Source organism: Pristiophorus japonicus, chromosome 13, assembly GCF_044704955.1.
Source record: "Pristiophorus japonicus isolate sPriJap1 chromosome 13, sPriJap1.hap1, whole genome shotgun sequence".
Classification (NCBI taxonomy): Eukaryota; Metazoa; Chordata; class Chondrichthyes; family Pristiophoridae; genus Pristiophorus; species Pristiophorus japonicus.
Window position 1 is genome coordinate 27,496,953 of NC_091989.1, and position 16,791 is coordinate 27,513,743.

A 16,791-nucleotide genomic window follows, 5' to 3' on the forward strand; every position below is an offset into this window, starting at 1 on the left:
CATAGAAAATAGGTGCAAGAGTAGGCCATTCAGCCCTTCGAGCCTGCACCGCCATTCAATAAGATCATGGCTGATCACTCCCTCAGTATCCCTTTCCTGCTTTCTCTTCATACCCCTTAGCCGTAAGGGCCATATCTAACTCCCTCTTGAATATATCCAATGAACTGGCATCAACAACTCTCTGCGGCAGGGAATTCCATAGGATAACAACTCTGAGTGAAGAAGTTTCTCCTCATCTCAGTCCTAAATGGCCTACCCTTTATCCTAAGACTATGTCCCCTGGTTCTGGACTTCCCCAACATCGGGAACATTCTTCCCACATCTAACCTGTTCAGTCCCGTCAGAATCTTAATGTTTCTATGAGATCCCCTCTCATCCTTCTAAACTCCAGTGAATAAAGGCCCAGTTGATCCAGTCTCTCCTCATATGACAGTCCCGCCATCCCCGGAATCAGTCTGGTGAGCCTTCGCTGCACTCCCTCAATAGCAAGAACGTCCTTCCTTAGATTAGGAGACCAAAACTGTACACAATATTCCAGGTGAGGCCTCACTAAGGCCCTGTACAACTGCAGTAAGACCTCCCTGCTCCTATACTCAAATCTCCTAGCTATGAAGACCAACATACCATTTGCCTTCTTCACCACCTGCTGTACCTGCATGCCCACTTTCAGTGACTGATGAACCATGATACCCAGGTCTCATTGCACCTCCCCTTTTCCTAATCTGCCGCCATCCAGATAATATTCTGCCTTTGTGTTTTTGCCCCCAAAATGGATAACCTCACATTTATCCAAATTATACTGCATCTGCCATGCATTTGCCCACTCACCTAACCTATCCAAGTCACCCTGCAGCCTCTTAGCGTCCTCCTCACAGCTCACACCGCCACCCAGTTTAGTGTCATCTGCAAACTTGGAGATATTACACTCAATTCCTTCATCTAAATGTATATTGTAAAGAGCTGGGGTCCCAGCACTGAGCCCTGCGGCATTCCACTAGTCACTGCCTGCCATTCTGAAAAGGACCCATTTATCCCTATTCTCTGCTTTCTGTCTGCCAACCAGTTCTCTATCCATGTCAGAACATTACCCCCAATAACATGCGCTTTGATTTTGCACACCAATCTCTTGTGCGGGACCTTGTCAAAAGCCTTTTGAAAGTCCAAATACACCACATCCACTGGTTCTCCCTTGTCCACTCTGATAGTTACATCCTCAAAAAATTCCAGAAGATTCGTCCAGCATAATTTCCCTTTCGTAAATCCATGCTGACTTGGTCCGATCCTGTCACTGCTATCCAAATGCGCTGCTATTTCATCTTTAATGATTGATTCCCCCTCACCCGACCCCATCATTAACCTACCAACAATCTGTACCAAACACGAGGCACACCTCACATTCCTAGCTTTACCTCACCCCCTTGGAGGAGACGGTGCTGGCCATTGTTGGCAGGGGCATGGCTGAGCCCTTGGGCAGCAGCAGGCTGAAAAAATACAATGTTCATACATTATTCTCCTTCTCACAATCCACTTTCCCCTCATCCCACAATCGCTTTTGTTTTACAAGTTACACATGGTGTAAGCGTGCAGCTCTTGCTTTTCCACCCTCGCTTCACCACAACCCTACTCTTGTGCCTTCCTCATTTCAGACACTCAAATCGTGTTGACCAAGAAGAGGGAGAGGAGAGTGAAAAAGAAGAAACACCATCACTCGATTTCACAGCCACCAGCTCCTCAAGGTTGTCCTACAAGGCCATCTGCATTGTCCCTCACTGGGGTGGCTTGACCCATCCACCTCCACAGAGGTGTGTGGGGGACCTGACCCATCCACCTCCATGGCACGAACCTGGTATTGCAGTACTTCCAGGAACGGTGCAGTGGCTCTAGGCCTTTTGGCTAAGAGCATTGGCGCAGAGTGATCCTTGAATGGGCCCAAGGTGACCTCTGGCGTTTGTGATTTGACAAAGAATTGGAACGATTGGCTACGAATTTCAAAAAAAAAAAAAATCTGCATTGTCCCTCACTGAAAGTTAGCATCCTTCCACCAGCCATGCTGCAGCCACTGAGGTAGCACTACATAACCTCACTAGGATAGGTAAAGGCATACACAAGACTGTCACTAAAGAACTGCAAAAGGGTGATTAATTGATTTTTGATGTAATATTGGATACATATATGGATACAGTTGGATTGAAAGTTTGCTTTGTGGTGACTTCTATTTCAGCATTTGGCGAAGAGGATGCTGTGATGGTCAGTAACAGAGAGAAGGTAAGGTGTGAGACAAATGTTGAAAGGGAAATTGAGGTTGTGTTCACTGGTACTGCAGGCGGATGATTCGATCCCGGATATCTCGGCCAGAGAGAGGGCATCTGGTTGCCTCGTTCCTTCTGCTTTTTCCTCTTCTGCTTCTTCCTCCCTCTGTGAGCAGCTTGTCTTCTTTGTCGCCCTTGTTCCATCTCCATGTGATGTTCCAGCCCAAGGAAGACTGCAAATAGAGTCCCCAGGGCTGGGAGCAAGTAGTCTTCTCAGAGGCCTTCCGTTTAGAGCCAAAGCCTTGCAAACGTCCAGCAGCACATCCTTGCACAATTTAACAACTTTTAAAATGTATTGCACCAAACCACTACTCCAATAAAATGTAAAAAAAAAGCAGTCCAAAAACAAACATCTAAACTTACCTGACCCTCTAAGTGTGTGTCCCTTTAAGAAGCGCTGGCAGCATCTCCATTGTACTGCTGCACGCGCGTTCGTCTGAGTGTGGTTTGGAGAGGGCGATATTAAGAGTGGCAATGTCGAAAATCACAGATCGTGCTACAATTCAGGCATTGCACACCGACTGACATCACAATCAGCAGCATTTAAATATGTGCGGTGAGTGCCCAAAATGGCAGCCACCGCGCTCCTGAGTGGAAGCATGCGGAATCGAGGTGACTGCCATTTATTCTTCCAAACGGCTGGCGCTAATATCCCAATTTCGCGGCCGATATGTTCATAATAGATTTTTGGGTTCCATTTTATGTTGCTCATTAATCTTTTCTCATACTCTCGCTTTGCACTTCTTATATCCTTTTTAAATTTCCCCCTGCACTGTCTATATTCTGATTGCTTTTCAACTGAATTCTGTACCTGACGTTTGTCATAAACTTCCTTTTCCTGTTTTATTTTAACCTCTATTTCTTTTGATATCCAGGGAGCTCTAGTTTTGGATGCCCCATCTTTCCTACAGGAATATATGTTGTTTGTACCTAAACTATCTCTGCCTTGAAGGCCTGCCATTGCTCATTTACTGTTTACCTGGACAATGTTTGTTTCCAATCACATGTTTTAGATCCCTTCTCAAATCACTGAAATTGACTCTCTTCCAATTGGGCAAGAAACATGCTGATTAAAAAAGTTCTCCCGTAGACATTTTAGGTATTCTTCACCCGCCTTGTCCTTTACTCCATTTTTCTCCCAGTCTATATTAGGGTATTTGAAGTCCCCAATTATTACTGACCGATTTTTGAATGATAATGGAGTCAAGAGTTATGGGGAGTGGGTGGGGAAGTGGAGTTGAGACCAGGATCAGATCAGCCATGATCTTATTGAATGGCGGAGCAGGCTTACGGGGCCAAATGGCCTACTCCTGCGCCTATTTCTTGTGTTCTTATTACTGCTCCATTATTTTTATATATCTCTGAAATTTGTCTATAAATTTGCTTCTCTATCTCCATCTCACTATCAGGGGGTCTATAGTAAACACCAATCAATATAACAGCTCCTTTTCTGTTCCTCAACTCTAACCAAATAGATTTAGTCTTTGAACCCTCTAGTATATCATCCCTCTGTAGAACTGTATTATCCTTGATCAATACTGCCAAATTGTCTTTTTCCCTTCCCTATCCGTTCTGAATGCATTTTAGCCAGGAATGTTTAGTTCCCATTCCTGCCCATGTTTAAGCCAAGTCTCCGTTATAGCCATTATATTATAACCCCATGTGGCAACTACCGCCTGCAGCTCATCAACCTTATTTGTAACACTCCTCGCATTAGCACGTGCTTTCCAACACTATGCTAATCAGCTTTGCTATTTTCTTCCATCTAGTTTTGGTTCCCTCTACACTATAGTTTGTTGTGTTGCTATTTGTACCTCAGTTTTCTATGCACCTTGTTTCTTCACTCTGCTGCTGTGGATGGGCGCTCCTCCCCCAGCCAATTTAGCTTAAACCCGCCCCACAGCACAAGTTATCCTCCCCGCGAAGACATTGGTCCCAGCTCTGTTCAGGTCAGCTTCCTGTATGCACTGTAGTGATGTCAGCTGGCCCTGAAGCTCAGCAATTGGTAGCACTTCCTGCATATGTGCTTTACCAGGACACACAAAGGATTACACAGGATGTGTAGGCGACAGGCCCCAGCTCTCATGTCAAGTTAGCTAATAGTTATTTTAAATTGTTTTCTAGCTTTGAGGCTATTTAACTGTTTAGCTAACACTAAAACACTAACCACTAAAAAAATAACTAGCCACTAAAAACACTAACCAATAAACTAAATACTTAAAGTAACTTAACACTAACCATCAATACTCATCCAAAATATTTACCTGTAAATCCTCGGGCTGCACCTGCCACGCTGGTTGTAATGTCACTTCACTTTTCCACTCTGTGGTTGTTTTGCGATGCTCTCTGTTTCTCTCTCTCCTCGCCTGCGCTGTGTTTATGTCGCTCGATCCTCCTGCAATGCTCTTTGCCTCTCTGATCTACCCATTTGTCTGGCATTAATTTGCAATAAAACATTGTTTCCATAACAATTGTATCAACTTACCGGTATTAATTTGTACACAATGCTCACTCCCTTCATAATTATTAGGCTCATTCTCAAGCCAATTCGTGAAATCTGTTACAGATCCATCAGTCCAAAAATAATACTGCTCCTGTGGGAGAGAAATAATGATGTCATTTAAAAATGTGTATTTCTGTCACAAGAAACAATTTGTGATACTATAACTCACACACCGTTACCTTATGGTTGTCATTCAAACCGATCCAAGTCACAGGAGATGTCTTGTCTTTTGATATTATAAACTGTACAACTGACTCATTCTGCTCTACCCAGTGTATGGAGGTAAGATGGCCGCCTCGAGCCTGTGCTTGACAGTACACCTTTATATAAAAATAAAACAGACCATTTGCTGTTTAGCAACTTTTTACATTGACCATGTTCAGTTATGTTACTCGATGTAATATGTTTAATGTTGAAACATTCTCTATTATAGAGTCATAGGCTGGAATATGTACCTGCGTCGGGGCGGGAGCATACAGGCTGTGTAGCAGGTTGCCATTCCAAACTTTTCAATAGCGCGTCCTGCACTTCGCGTTTAACTCAATTACATCAATTTACACAGTCATGCAGGTTTCCCGGCCCAATTAAATGGAGTGGGTCTGCTGATGTCACCGAGGACTCATTGAAGATTGTTGTAGGAGAGACAAAGGTGTTTGGGAAAGCTAGAAATTGCTGCATATCACTGAGATTTGTGTGGATCATGGAGTCACAGACTGAAGGCTGCACCAAGATTCCTTGATGCCTCCCTGGAAGTGCAGATCCAGGGCGTCAGAGCACACAGGGAGGTCCTCTTCCTTGCAGATGGCTGGAAAAGACCAGCCAAAGACACCAAGAGGCCATGGCCGGAGATTGCAGGGATGTCGTGAGGCCGTCCTGGATCCAGTGCCAGATTTAATGATCTAATGAGGTCAGGAAAAGCGAGTGCAATGCCACATTCACCGACATACTGATGTGCGTATCACTCCAACCCCATCACTCTGTCTTCCCAAGCCACTCCTGCACTTGCACTCCTCACTCCAACCTACCTTGCAGGCACACCTATCCCTTTCTGTCTATGCACCTGCACACATCCTCATCTCAGTAACCACCACTGACACTCACCCTCATCCTAATGCAATCATAGGAAGTAACGCCATAGGAGGAGGCCATTTGCAATGTACTGCCACTTCCTCATAGTCATCCTCTACAGATGTAGCCCATCCATTCCTTACACTCATTCCATCACTCTCACTCAAAAGTTCCCTCCTTGTTTCCTCCTTGCAGGAGAAGAGGGTGCAGAACACCAGGGAGAGGTAGAAAACTGGGGGGTCACCCCCCAATATTCACCAATTTGACTTCAGCAGAGCAGGAGGCGTTTGAAATCTCTGGAGTTGCAGAGCTGCTGGTGGTGGGAGATGGAGAGAGGGGGACCTGCCAGCAACCTCGTTCATTGTAGGACTGCTTTGTGGTGTTGTTGGGACGGGGAGGTTTGTACATCATCTGGGAGCCAGATGGGTGCATTGGTGCAAGTTAAGTAAATTGAGCCATTATGAGGCCGTTCTGGGCCTCCCAGGCAGCAATGTGTACTGCATTTAGGGTTAGGCTTCGGCTGATGCCATCTCCATCTCAGGTTCCTTCTCCTCCGCCTCTGAAGGGGCTGTGCACTCTGCAACTTGCTCCTCCTGCAGCACGCAGCATACATGGATGATTCTGGAGACCCTGGCTGGTGCGCACTGAAGGGCTCATAAAAACATAAGAAATAGGAGCAGGAGTAGACCATTTGACCCTCGAGCCTGCTTCGCCATTCAATAAGATCATGGCTGATCTGCTCATGGACTCAGCTCCACTTCCCTGCCCACTCCCCATAACTCCTTATCCCCTTATCGCTCAAAAATCTGTCTATCTCCATCTTAAATATATTCAATGACCCAGCCTCCGCAGCTCTCTGGGGCAGAGAATTCCACAGATTTACAACCCTCTGAGAGAAGAAATTCCTCCTCATCTCAGTTTTAAATGGGTGGCCCCTTATTCTATACCCCCTAGTTTTAGTTTCCCCAATGAGTGGAAATATCCTCTCTGCATCCACCTTGTCGATAAGATCACCTTTCATTCTTCTGAACTCCAATGAGTATAGGCCCAACCTACTCAACCTATCTTCATAAATCAACCCCCTCATCTCCAGAATCAATCGAGTGAACTTTCTCTGAACAGCCTCCAATGCAAGTATATCCTTCCTTAAATACGGAGATCAAAACTGTACACAGTATTCTAGGTGTGGCCTCACCAACACCCTGTACAGTTGTAGCAGGACTTCTCTGTTTTTATACCCATCCCCCTTACAATAAAGGCCAACATTCCATTTGCCTTCCTGATCACTTGCTGTACCTGCATACTAACCTTTTGTATTTCATGCACAAGGACCTCTAGGTCCCTCTGTACTGCAGCATTTTGCAATTTTTCTTCATTTAAATTATGAGCTGCTCTTTTATTTTTCCTGTCAATGTGGATAACCTCACATTTTCTCACATTATACTTCATCTGCCAAATTTTTGCCAAATCACTTAGCCTGTCTATATCCCTTTGCAGATTTCTTGTGTCCTCCTCACAATTTGCTCTCCCACCCATCTGTATCATCAGCAAACATGGCTACATTACAAAAGCAAAATACAGTCAATGCTAGAATCTGAAATAAAAACAGAGAATGCTGGAAATCTCAGCAGGTCAGACAGCCTCTGTGGAGAGAAAAACAGAGTTAACGTTTCGGGTCGACGACCTTTCGTCAGAATTGCTGAATGTTCGAAAAGAGCACATTCTTAAATATTGAAAGGCGGAGGGGAAGAAAGAACAAAAGAGAAGGTCTGTGATAGGGTGGAAGTCAGGAGAGATTAGAGAGACAAAAGGGATGATGGGCCGAATTGAAATGATAACGACAGAAGTTAAAACAAGATTAATCTGGATATGGTGTGAATGGCACAGTAATGACCAGCTGGCGGGGTGAAGGCCCACCGCTGGAGGGGTGATACATAGAGAGCATGTACAGAGGCTGAACTCCAGGACATAGTTGATGTATTTACGGAGGCGTACGAAAGCATATGTCTTATGCTAAAAATCCGTAAGACAAAGGTCCTCCAGCAACCTGTCCTCGCCCCCCAGTCATCAAGATCCACGATGCGGCCCTGGACAACGTGGACCATTTCCCATAACTCGGGAGCTTCTTATCAACAAGAGCAGACACTGCCTCCAGTGCAACCTTTGGCCACCTGAGGAAAAGAGTGTTTGAAGACCAGGCCCTCAAAACTGCCACCAAGCTCATGGTCTACAGGGTTGTAGTAATACCTGCCCTCCTGTATGGCTCAGAGATATGAACCAGCAGTAAGAAACCTTGTCATTGTTGCCAAATTAAGTAATTTAAGGGTTAAGTCATGGCAGGAGAGCCCAGACCCATGTCATGCTCCTCCTGTGCTATGTGAGAAATCAGCGACACTTCCGGTGTCCCTGACTACTATTTGTGCAGGAAGTGTATCCAGCTGCAGCTCCTGACAGACCACATTGCAGCACTGGAGCTGCGCGTGGATTCACTCTGGAGCATCCGCGATGCTGAGGATGTCGTGAATAGCATGTTTAGTGAGTTGGTCACACCGCAGGTAAAGATTACACAGGCAGATAGGGAATGGGTGACCATCAGGATGAGCAGTGGAAGGAAGGTAGTGCAGGGGTCCCCTGCGGTCATCTCCCTCCAAAACAGATATACCACCTTGGGTACTGTTGGGGGAGATGGCTCATCAGGAGAAGGCAGCAGCAGCCAAGTTCATGGCACCATGGGTGGCTCTGCTGTGCAAGAGGGCAGGAAAAAGAGTGGAAGCGCTATAGTGGTAGGGGATTATATTGTAAGGGGAATAGATAGATGTTTCTGCAGCCGCAAACGAGACTCCAAGATGGTATGTTGCCTCCCTAGTGCAAGGGTCAAGGATGTCTCGGAGCGGCTGCAGGACATTTTGGAGGGGGAGGGTGAACAGCCAGTTGACGTGGTGCATATAGGTACCAATGATATAGGTAAAAAGCAGGATGAGGCCCTACAAGCTGAATTTAGGGAGCTAGGAGTTAAATTAAATGTAGGACCTCAAAGGTAGTAATCTCAAGTTTGCTACCAGTGTCACGTGCTACTCAGAGTAGAAATAGCAGGATAGTAAGAATATGTGGCTTGAGGAATGGTGCAAGAGGGAGAGATTCAAATTCCTGGGATATTGGAACCGGTTCTGGGGGAAGGTGGGACCAGTACAAACCGGACGGTCTGCACCTGGGCAGGACTGGAACCGATGTCCTAGGGGGAGTGTTTGCTAATGCTATTGGGGAGGATTTAAACTAATAGGGCAGGGAGATGGGAACCTATGCAGGGAGACAGAGGGAAGTAAAATGGTGTCAGAAGCAAAAGGTATAAAGGAGAAAAGTAGAAGTGGAGGGCAGAAAAATCAAAGTCAAAAATCAAAAAGGGCCACATTACAACATAATTCTAAAAGGACAAAGAGTGTAAAGAAAACAAGCCTGAAGTCTCTGTGTCTCAATGCGAGGAGCACTCGTAATAAGGTGGATTAATTAATTGAGCAGATAGCTGTTAACGGATATGATGTAATTGGGATTATGGAGACATGGCTCCAGGGTGACCAATGCTGGGAACTCAACATCCAAGGGTATTCAACATTCAAGAAAGATAGACTGAAAGGAAAAGGAGGCGGAGTAGTGTTGCTGGTTAAAGAGGAGATTAATGCAATAGTAAGGAAGGACATTAGCATGGATGAATTGGAATCTGTATGGGTAGGGCTGCGGAACACCAAAGGGCAGAAAACGCTAGTGGGAGTTGTGTACAGACCACCAAACAGTCATAGTGAGGTTGGGGATGACATTAAACAGGAAGTTAGGGATGCGTGCAATAAAGGTGCAGCAGTTATCATGGGTGACTTTAATCTACATGTAGATTGGGCTAAACAAACTGGTAGCAATACGGTAGAGGAGGATTTCCTGGAGTGTATAAGGGATCGTTTTCTAGACCAATACGTCGAGGAACCAACTAGAGAGCTGGCCAACTAGAGAACTGGGTGATGTGTAATGAGAGAGGATTAATTAGCAATCTTGTTGTGCGAGGCCCCTTGGGGAAGAGTGACCATAATATGGTAGAATTCTTCATTAAGATGGAGAGTGACACAGTTAATTCAGAGACTAGGGTCCTGAACTTAAAGAAAGGTAACTTCGACGGTATGAGATATGAATTGGCTACGATAGACTAGCGAATGATGCTGAAAGGGTTGACGGTGGATAGGCAATGGCAAACATTTAAAGATCACATGGATGAACTTCAACAATTGTATATCCCTGTCTGGTGTAAAAATAAAACGGGAAGGTGGCTCAACCGTGGCTTACAAGGTAAATTAGGGATAGTGTTAAATCCAAGGAAGAGGCATATACAGTGGCCAAAAAAAGCAGCAAACCTGAGGACTGGGAGAAATTTAGAATTCAGCAGAGGAGGACAAAGGGTTTAATTAGGAGGGGGAAAATAGAATATGAGAGTAAGCTTGCAGGGAACATAAAAACTGATTGCAAAAGCTTCTACAGATACGTGAAGAGAAAAAGATTAGTGAAGACAAATGTGGGTCCCTTACAGTCAGAATCAGGCAAATTTATAATGGGGAACAAAGAAATGGCAGACCAATTGAACAAATACTTTGGTTCTGTCTTCACAAAGGAAGACACAAATAACCTTCCGGAAATACTAGGGTACCGAGGGTCTAGCAAGAAGGAGGAACTAAAGGAAATCCTTATTAGTCGCTAAATCCCAAGGGCCTGATAGCCTAAATCCCAGATTACTTAAGGAAGTAGCCCTAGAAATAGTGGTTACATTCTATAGACTCTAGATCCATTCCGAAGGACTGGAGGGTAGCTAATGTAACCTCACTTTTTCAAAAAGGAGGGAGAGAGAAAACGGAATTATAGACCGGTCAGCCTGACATCGGTGGTGGGGAAAATGTTGGAATCAATTTTTAAAGATGTAATAGCAGCGCATTTGGAAAGCAGTGACAGGATTGGTCCAAGTCAGCATGGATTTATGAAAGGGAAATCATGCTTGACAAATCTTCTAAAATTTTTTGAGGATGTAACGAGTAGAGAGGACAAGGGGGAGCCATTGGATGTGGTATATTTAGACTTTCAAAAGGCTTCTGACAAAGTCCCACACAAGAGATTAGTGTGCAAAATTAAAGCACATTGTATTGGGGGTAATGTATTGACGTGGATAGAGAACTGGTTGGCAGACAGGAAGCAAAGAGTAGGAATAAGCGGGTCCTTTTCAGAATGGCAGGCAGTGACTAGTGGGGTACCGCAGGGCTCAGTGCTGGGATTCCAACTATTTACAATATACATCAATAATTTAGATGAAGGAATTGAATGTAATATCTCCAAGTTTGCAGATGACACTAAGCTGGGTGGCAGTGTGAGCTGTGAGAAGGATGCTAAGAGGCTGCAGGGTGACTTGGACAGGTTAGATGAGTGGGCAAATGCATGGCAGATGTGGTATAATGTAGATAACTGTGAGGTTATCTACTTTGGTGGTAAAAACAGGAAGGTAGATTATTATCTGAATGGTGACAGATTAGTAAATAGGAAGTGCAACGAAACCTGGGTGTCATGGTACATCAGTCATTGAAAGTTGGTATACAGGTACAGCAGGTGGTGAAGAAGGCAAATGGCATGTTGGCCTTCATAGCGAGAGGATTTGAGTATAGGAGCAGGGAGGTCTTACTACAGTTGTACAGGGCATTGGTGAGGCCACACCTTGAATATTGTGCACTGTTTTGGTCTCCTAATCTGAGGAAGGACATTCTTGCTATTGAGGGAGTGCAGCGAAGGTTCACCAGACTGATTCCCGGGATGACAGGACCTACATATGAAGAAAGACTGGATCAACTAGGCTTATATTCAAAGGAATTTAGAAGAATGAGAGGGAATCTCATAGAAACATATAAAATTCTGACGGGATTGAACAGGTTAGATGCAGGAAGAATGTTTCCGTTGTTGGGGAAGTCCAGAACCAGGGGTCACAGTCTAAAGATAAGCGATAAGCCATTTAGGACTGAGATGAGGAGAAACTTCTTCACTCAGAGAGTTGTGAGCATGTGGAATTCTCTACCACAGAAAGTTGTTGAGGCCAGTTCGTTAGATCTACTCAAGAGGGCATTAGATAAGGCCCTTATAGCTAAAGGGATCAAGGGGTATGGAGAGAAAGCAGGAATGGAGTACTAAAGTGCATGATCAACCATGAGCATATTGAATGGTGGTGCAGGCTCGAAGGACCGAATGGCCTACTCCACTTATTTTCCATGTTTCTATGTTTCTACACCTCAAGTCGCTGGAGAAATACCACCAACGATGTCTCCGCAAGATCCTACAAATCCCCTGGGAGGACAGACGCACCAACATTAGTGTCCTCATCCAGGCCAACATCCCCAGCGTTGAAGCACTGACCACAGTTGATCAGCTCCGCTGGGCAGGCCACATCATTTGCATGCCAGACACGAGACTCCCAAAGCAAGCGCTCTACTCGGAACTCCTTCATGGCAAATGAGCAAAAGGTGGGCAGAGGAAACGTTACAGGGACATCCTGAAAGCCTCCCTGAAAAAATGCAATATCGTCACTGACACCTGGGAGTCCCTGGCCAAAGACCGCCCTAACTGGAGGAAGTGCATCCGGGAGGGCGCTGAGCACCTTGAGTCTCGTCGCTGAGAGCATATAGAAATCAAGCACAGGCAGCGGAAAGAGCATGCGGAAAACCAGTCCCACCCACCCCTTCCCTCCACGACTATCTGTCCCACCTGTGACAGGGACTGTGGTTCTCATATTGGACTGTTCAGTCACCTAAGGGCTAATTTTTAAGACTGGAAGCAAGTCTTCCTTGATTCCGAGGGACTGCTTATGATGATGATGATGATGATGATGAATGACCAGCTGCCATTGTAGACAAAGAGGAAAAAAAAGAGAAGAAAGAAGAAAAAAAACATAAGATGGGGGGAAAGGGAAAGGGAGCCAAAGATAGCCAGAGGATATGCTCTGAAATTATGAACTCGATGTTGAGTCCAGAAGGCTGTAAAGTGCCTAACCAAAAGATGAGATATATTATTGTCTCCATTACACTCGGTCCCTTCATCTAAGTCATTAGTATAGATTGTAAATAATTGAGGCCCCAGCATCGATCTCTGCGGCACCCCACTAGTTACTGTTTGGCAACCGGAAAATGACCCATTCATCCCGATTCTCTGTTTTTTGTTAGTTAGCCAATCCTCTATCCATGCTAATATATTACCCCCAACCCCGTGAACTTTTATCTTGTGCAGTTACTTTTTAGGTGGCACCTTATCGTATGCCTTCTGGAAATCCAAATACACCACATCCACTGGTTCCCCCTTATCCACCCAGCTTGTTACATCCTCAAAGAACTCCAGGAAATTTGTCAAACATGATTTCCCTTTTGTAAAACCATGTTGACTCTGCTTGATTGAATCATGCTTTTCCAAATGTCCTGCTACTGCTTCCTTAATAATGGACACTGGCATTTTCCTAACGACAAATGTTAGGCTAACTGGTCTATAGTTTCCTGCTTTCTGTCTGCCTCCTTTTTTAAATAGGGGCATTACATTTGCGGTTTTCCAATCTGCTGGGACCTCCCCAGAATCCAGGGAAATTTGGTAGACTACAACCAATGCATCCATTATCTCTGCAGCCACTTCTTTTAAGACTCTAGGATGCAAGCCATCAGGTCCAGGGGACTTGGCCACCTTTAGTCTCATTATTTTACCGAGTACTCATCATAGGCAGTCCCTTGGGATCGAGGAAGACTTGCTTCCACTCTTAGCATGAGTTCTTAGGTGGCTGTGCAGTCCAATATGGGAACCACAGTCTCTGTCACAGGTGAGACAGATAGTCGTTGAGGGAAAGGGTGGGCAGGGAGCCTGATTTGCCGCACGCTCCTTCCACTGCCTACACTTGATTTCTGCATGCTCTCAGCGATGATACTCGAGGAGCTCAGTGCCCCCCCGAATGAACTTCCTCCACTTAGGGCGGTCTATGGCCAGGGACACCCAGGTGTCAGTGGGGATGTTGCACTTTATCAGGGAGACTTTGAGGGTGTCCTTGTAATGTTTCCTCTGCCCACCTTTGGCTCGTTTGCCGTGGACGAGTTCCAAGTAGAGCGCTTGCTTTGGGAGCCTTGTGTCTGGCATGCAAACTATGTGGTCTGCCCAGCGGAGCTGATCAAGTGTGGTCAGTGCTTCAATGCTGGGGATGTTGGCCTGGACGAGGATGCTAATGTTGATGCGTTTGTTCTCCCAGGGGATATGTAGGATCTTGCTGAGACATTGCTGGTGGAATTTCTCCAGCAACTTGAGGTGTCTGCTGTACATGGTCCACATCTCAGCCATACAGGAGGGCGGGTATTACTACGGCCCTGTAGACCATGAGCTTGGTGACAGTTTTGAGGGACTGATCTTCAAACACTCTTTTCCTCAGGCGGCCGAAGGCTGCACTGGCGCACTGGAGACGATGTTGGATGAGTACTACTTCTTTAGTGATTGTATTAACTTCCTCCCTCCCTATAGCCCCTTGATTATCCACTATTCGGATATTTTTAGTGTCTTCTACCGTGAAGACCGATGCAAAATATTTGTTCAAAGTCTCTGCCATTTCTCTGTTCTCCATTATTAATTCCTCAGTTTCATCCTCTAGGAAACCAACATTTACTTTAGCCACTCGTTTCTTTTTTATGTACCTGTAGAAATGTTTACTATCTGTTTTTGTATTTCATTCTAGTTTGCTTTCATAATCTATCTTGCCGCTCTTTATTATTTTTTTAGTCGTTCTTTGCTGGCTTTTAAAAGTTTCCCAATCCTCTGGCCTCCCACTAGTCTTGGTCACTTTGTATGCCTTTGTTTTCAATTTGATACCATCCCTTATTTCCTTAGTTGGTCACTGGATAGCTCCAGATAGTTCCTTCATTAGCTCCTCCAGAACTTTCAAGGCATCCGAAGTGCATCTTCAGAACAGCAGTTGCTTGCTCTATGACACATTTGGCTATCATTATGGCGTTCCTCGGCCTCATTGCTTGACCTTTTCAACAGTGTCATCAGCCATGTCTTCAGTGGATAGCCCTTGTCTCCAACCAATAAGACTGTTTGGAGGTGTGAAGAGCTGAGGGAGAGTGGACTGTTGCAGCAGGAAAGAGTTATGACAGCTGTCAGGGAATCTGATGCACGCATGCATGATGATCTTTTTATGATTGCAGATGAGCTGCACATTGAGGGAGTGGAAGCCATTGCAGTTCACAAACACTTCTGGGAAATGTGGGAATGCCTTGATGGGCACATGACACCCTGCACCTATGGGAAGCCAGCCAGAGCCGCAAAGCCAAGCACCCACTCAGCAACACTGGCTTCATCAGTGGCAAAGTTTAGATAATCGGCGGACTTTTCAGACATGGCATCGGTCGCCTGGGTAATGCATCTGTGCGTGGCTGACGGTGAGATCCTGCAAATGTCTGCTGCAGATCCCTGGAAGGAACCTGAGACGATGAAGTTGAGGGTGGTGTGACTTTGACAGCTCCAAAACATGCACGTGTTAAATGTGGAAGTCGGCGAGATGATGGCAGGTTCCCAACACACTGTTAATTTCAGCACTTTTAACTGCTGACCTGCCCCCAACCCACACACTCCCCAGTGGGAAAATTACAGCCATACAGCATAGAAGGAGGCCATTCGGCCTCTGGTGCTTGTGACGTCTCATTGAAAGTGCTATCCAAATCATCACACTCTTCTGCTCTTTCTCAATAGCCCTGCAAATTTTCTTTTTCAAGTATTTATCCAATTCCCTTATGAAGGTTGCTGCTGAATCTGCTTCCACCACCTTTAAAGGCCTGCATTCCGGATCATAACAACTCGCTGTGTTTCCCCTCATCTCCCTTCTGGCTCTTTTGCCAATTACCTTAAATCTGGTGTCCTCTGGTTTCCAATTCTTCTGTCACTGGAAACAGTTTATCCCTCTGTACTCTATCAAAACCCCTTAAAATGTTGAACACCTCTATTAACTCTCCGCTGTAACTCATGTGCTCGAAGGGGAACAATCCTAGCTTCTCTAATCTCTCCTCATAACTGAAGTTCCTCACCTGGTACCATTCTGGTAAATCTCCTCTGCACACCTTCTTCAAACCCTTTAAAATTGTACAATTTAGTTTATATTGCCTCTCATTCTTCCTTTGAAAATGCATCACTTCAAGGTTCTCCACATTAAATTGCAGCTGCCATAAGTCTGCCATTTCACCAGTCTGTCCATGTCCTCTAGCAGTCTGCTGCTATCCCCCTCATTGTTTCCGAGTTTGATGTTATCTGTAAACATTGAAATTACGCCATGTATACCCAAGTCCGGGTTATTAATATGTATCAAAAAGAGCAGTGGTCCCAACACCGAACCCTGGGAGAACACCACTGTATATTTCATTCCAGACTGAAGAACAACATTTCACCGCTACACTCTGCTTTCTGTCCCTTAGCCACTACCCCTTTAAACCCATGGGATTCTGATTCTGCTAACAAGACTATTATGTGGTACTTTATCAAACGGTTTTTGTAAGTCCATCTACACTATATCAACTGAACTACACTCATTAACCCTCTCCATTACTTCTTCAAAGAACTCGATCAAGTTTTTCAGACACAACTTACAATGATCAAATCCATTATTACCCCATTCAATTAAAGTGACCTGTGGGGACATTACTGACCCATTTAGTGGTCGACCATTCAATGGAAGCTTCCAGTCAACAAGAATTAGCAAACATTAGAGGCATCTTGAAGGCTTTTGAACTGTCTGAACACTTAGCTGAACGGTTACCGTGTTGAGTTTTCAAACACTATCTGGGCTGGATTTTTGGCTTTGCTGATTTCAGTGGTGGGGCAGTAAAGTTTGAG

General features: G+C 45.2%; 1 protein-coding gene across 4 annotated transcripts in view; it reads right to left on the bottom strand.

Annotated features, from left to right (window-relative positions):
• Nucleotides 1-16,791, bottom strand: part of LOC139277967 (C-type lectin LmsL-like) — a 93,061-nt gene that overhangs the window by 5,224 nt on the left and 71,046 nt on the right. For all 4 annotated transcript variants that reach the window (XM_070896606.1, XM_070896609.1, XM_070896607.1 and 1 more), the window contains exons 4-5: nucleotides 4,992-5,132; nucleotides 4,795-4,903 (exon numbers count right to left, since the gene is read on the bottom strand). In XM_070896606.1, coding sequence (XP_070752707.1) covers nucleotides 4,795-4,903; nucleotides 4,992-5,132 — 250 coding nt within the window. The remainder of the gene's footprint in view (nucleotides 1-4,794; nucleotides 4,904-4,991; nucleotides 5,133-16,791) is intronic.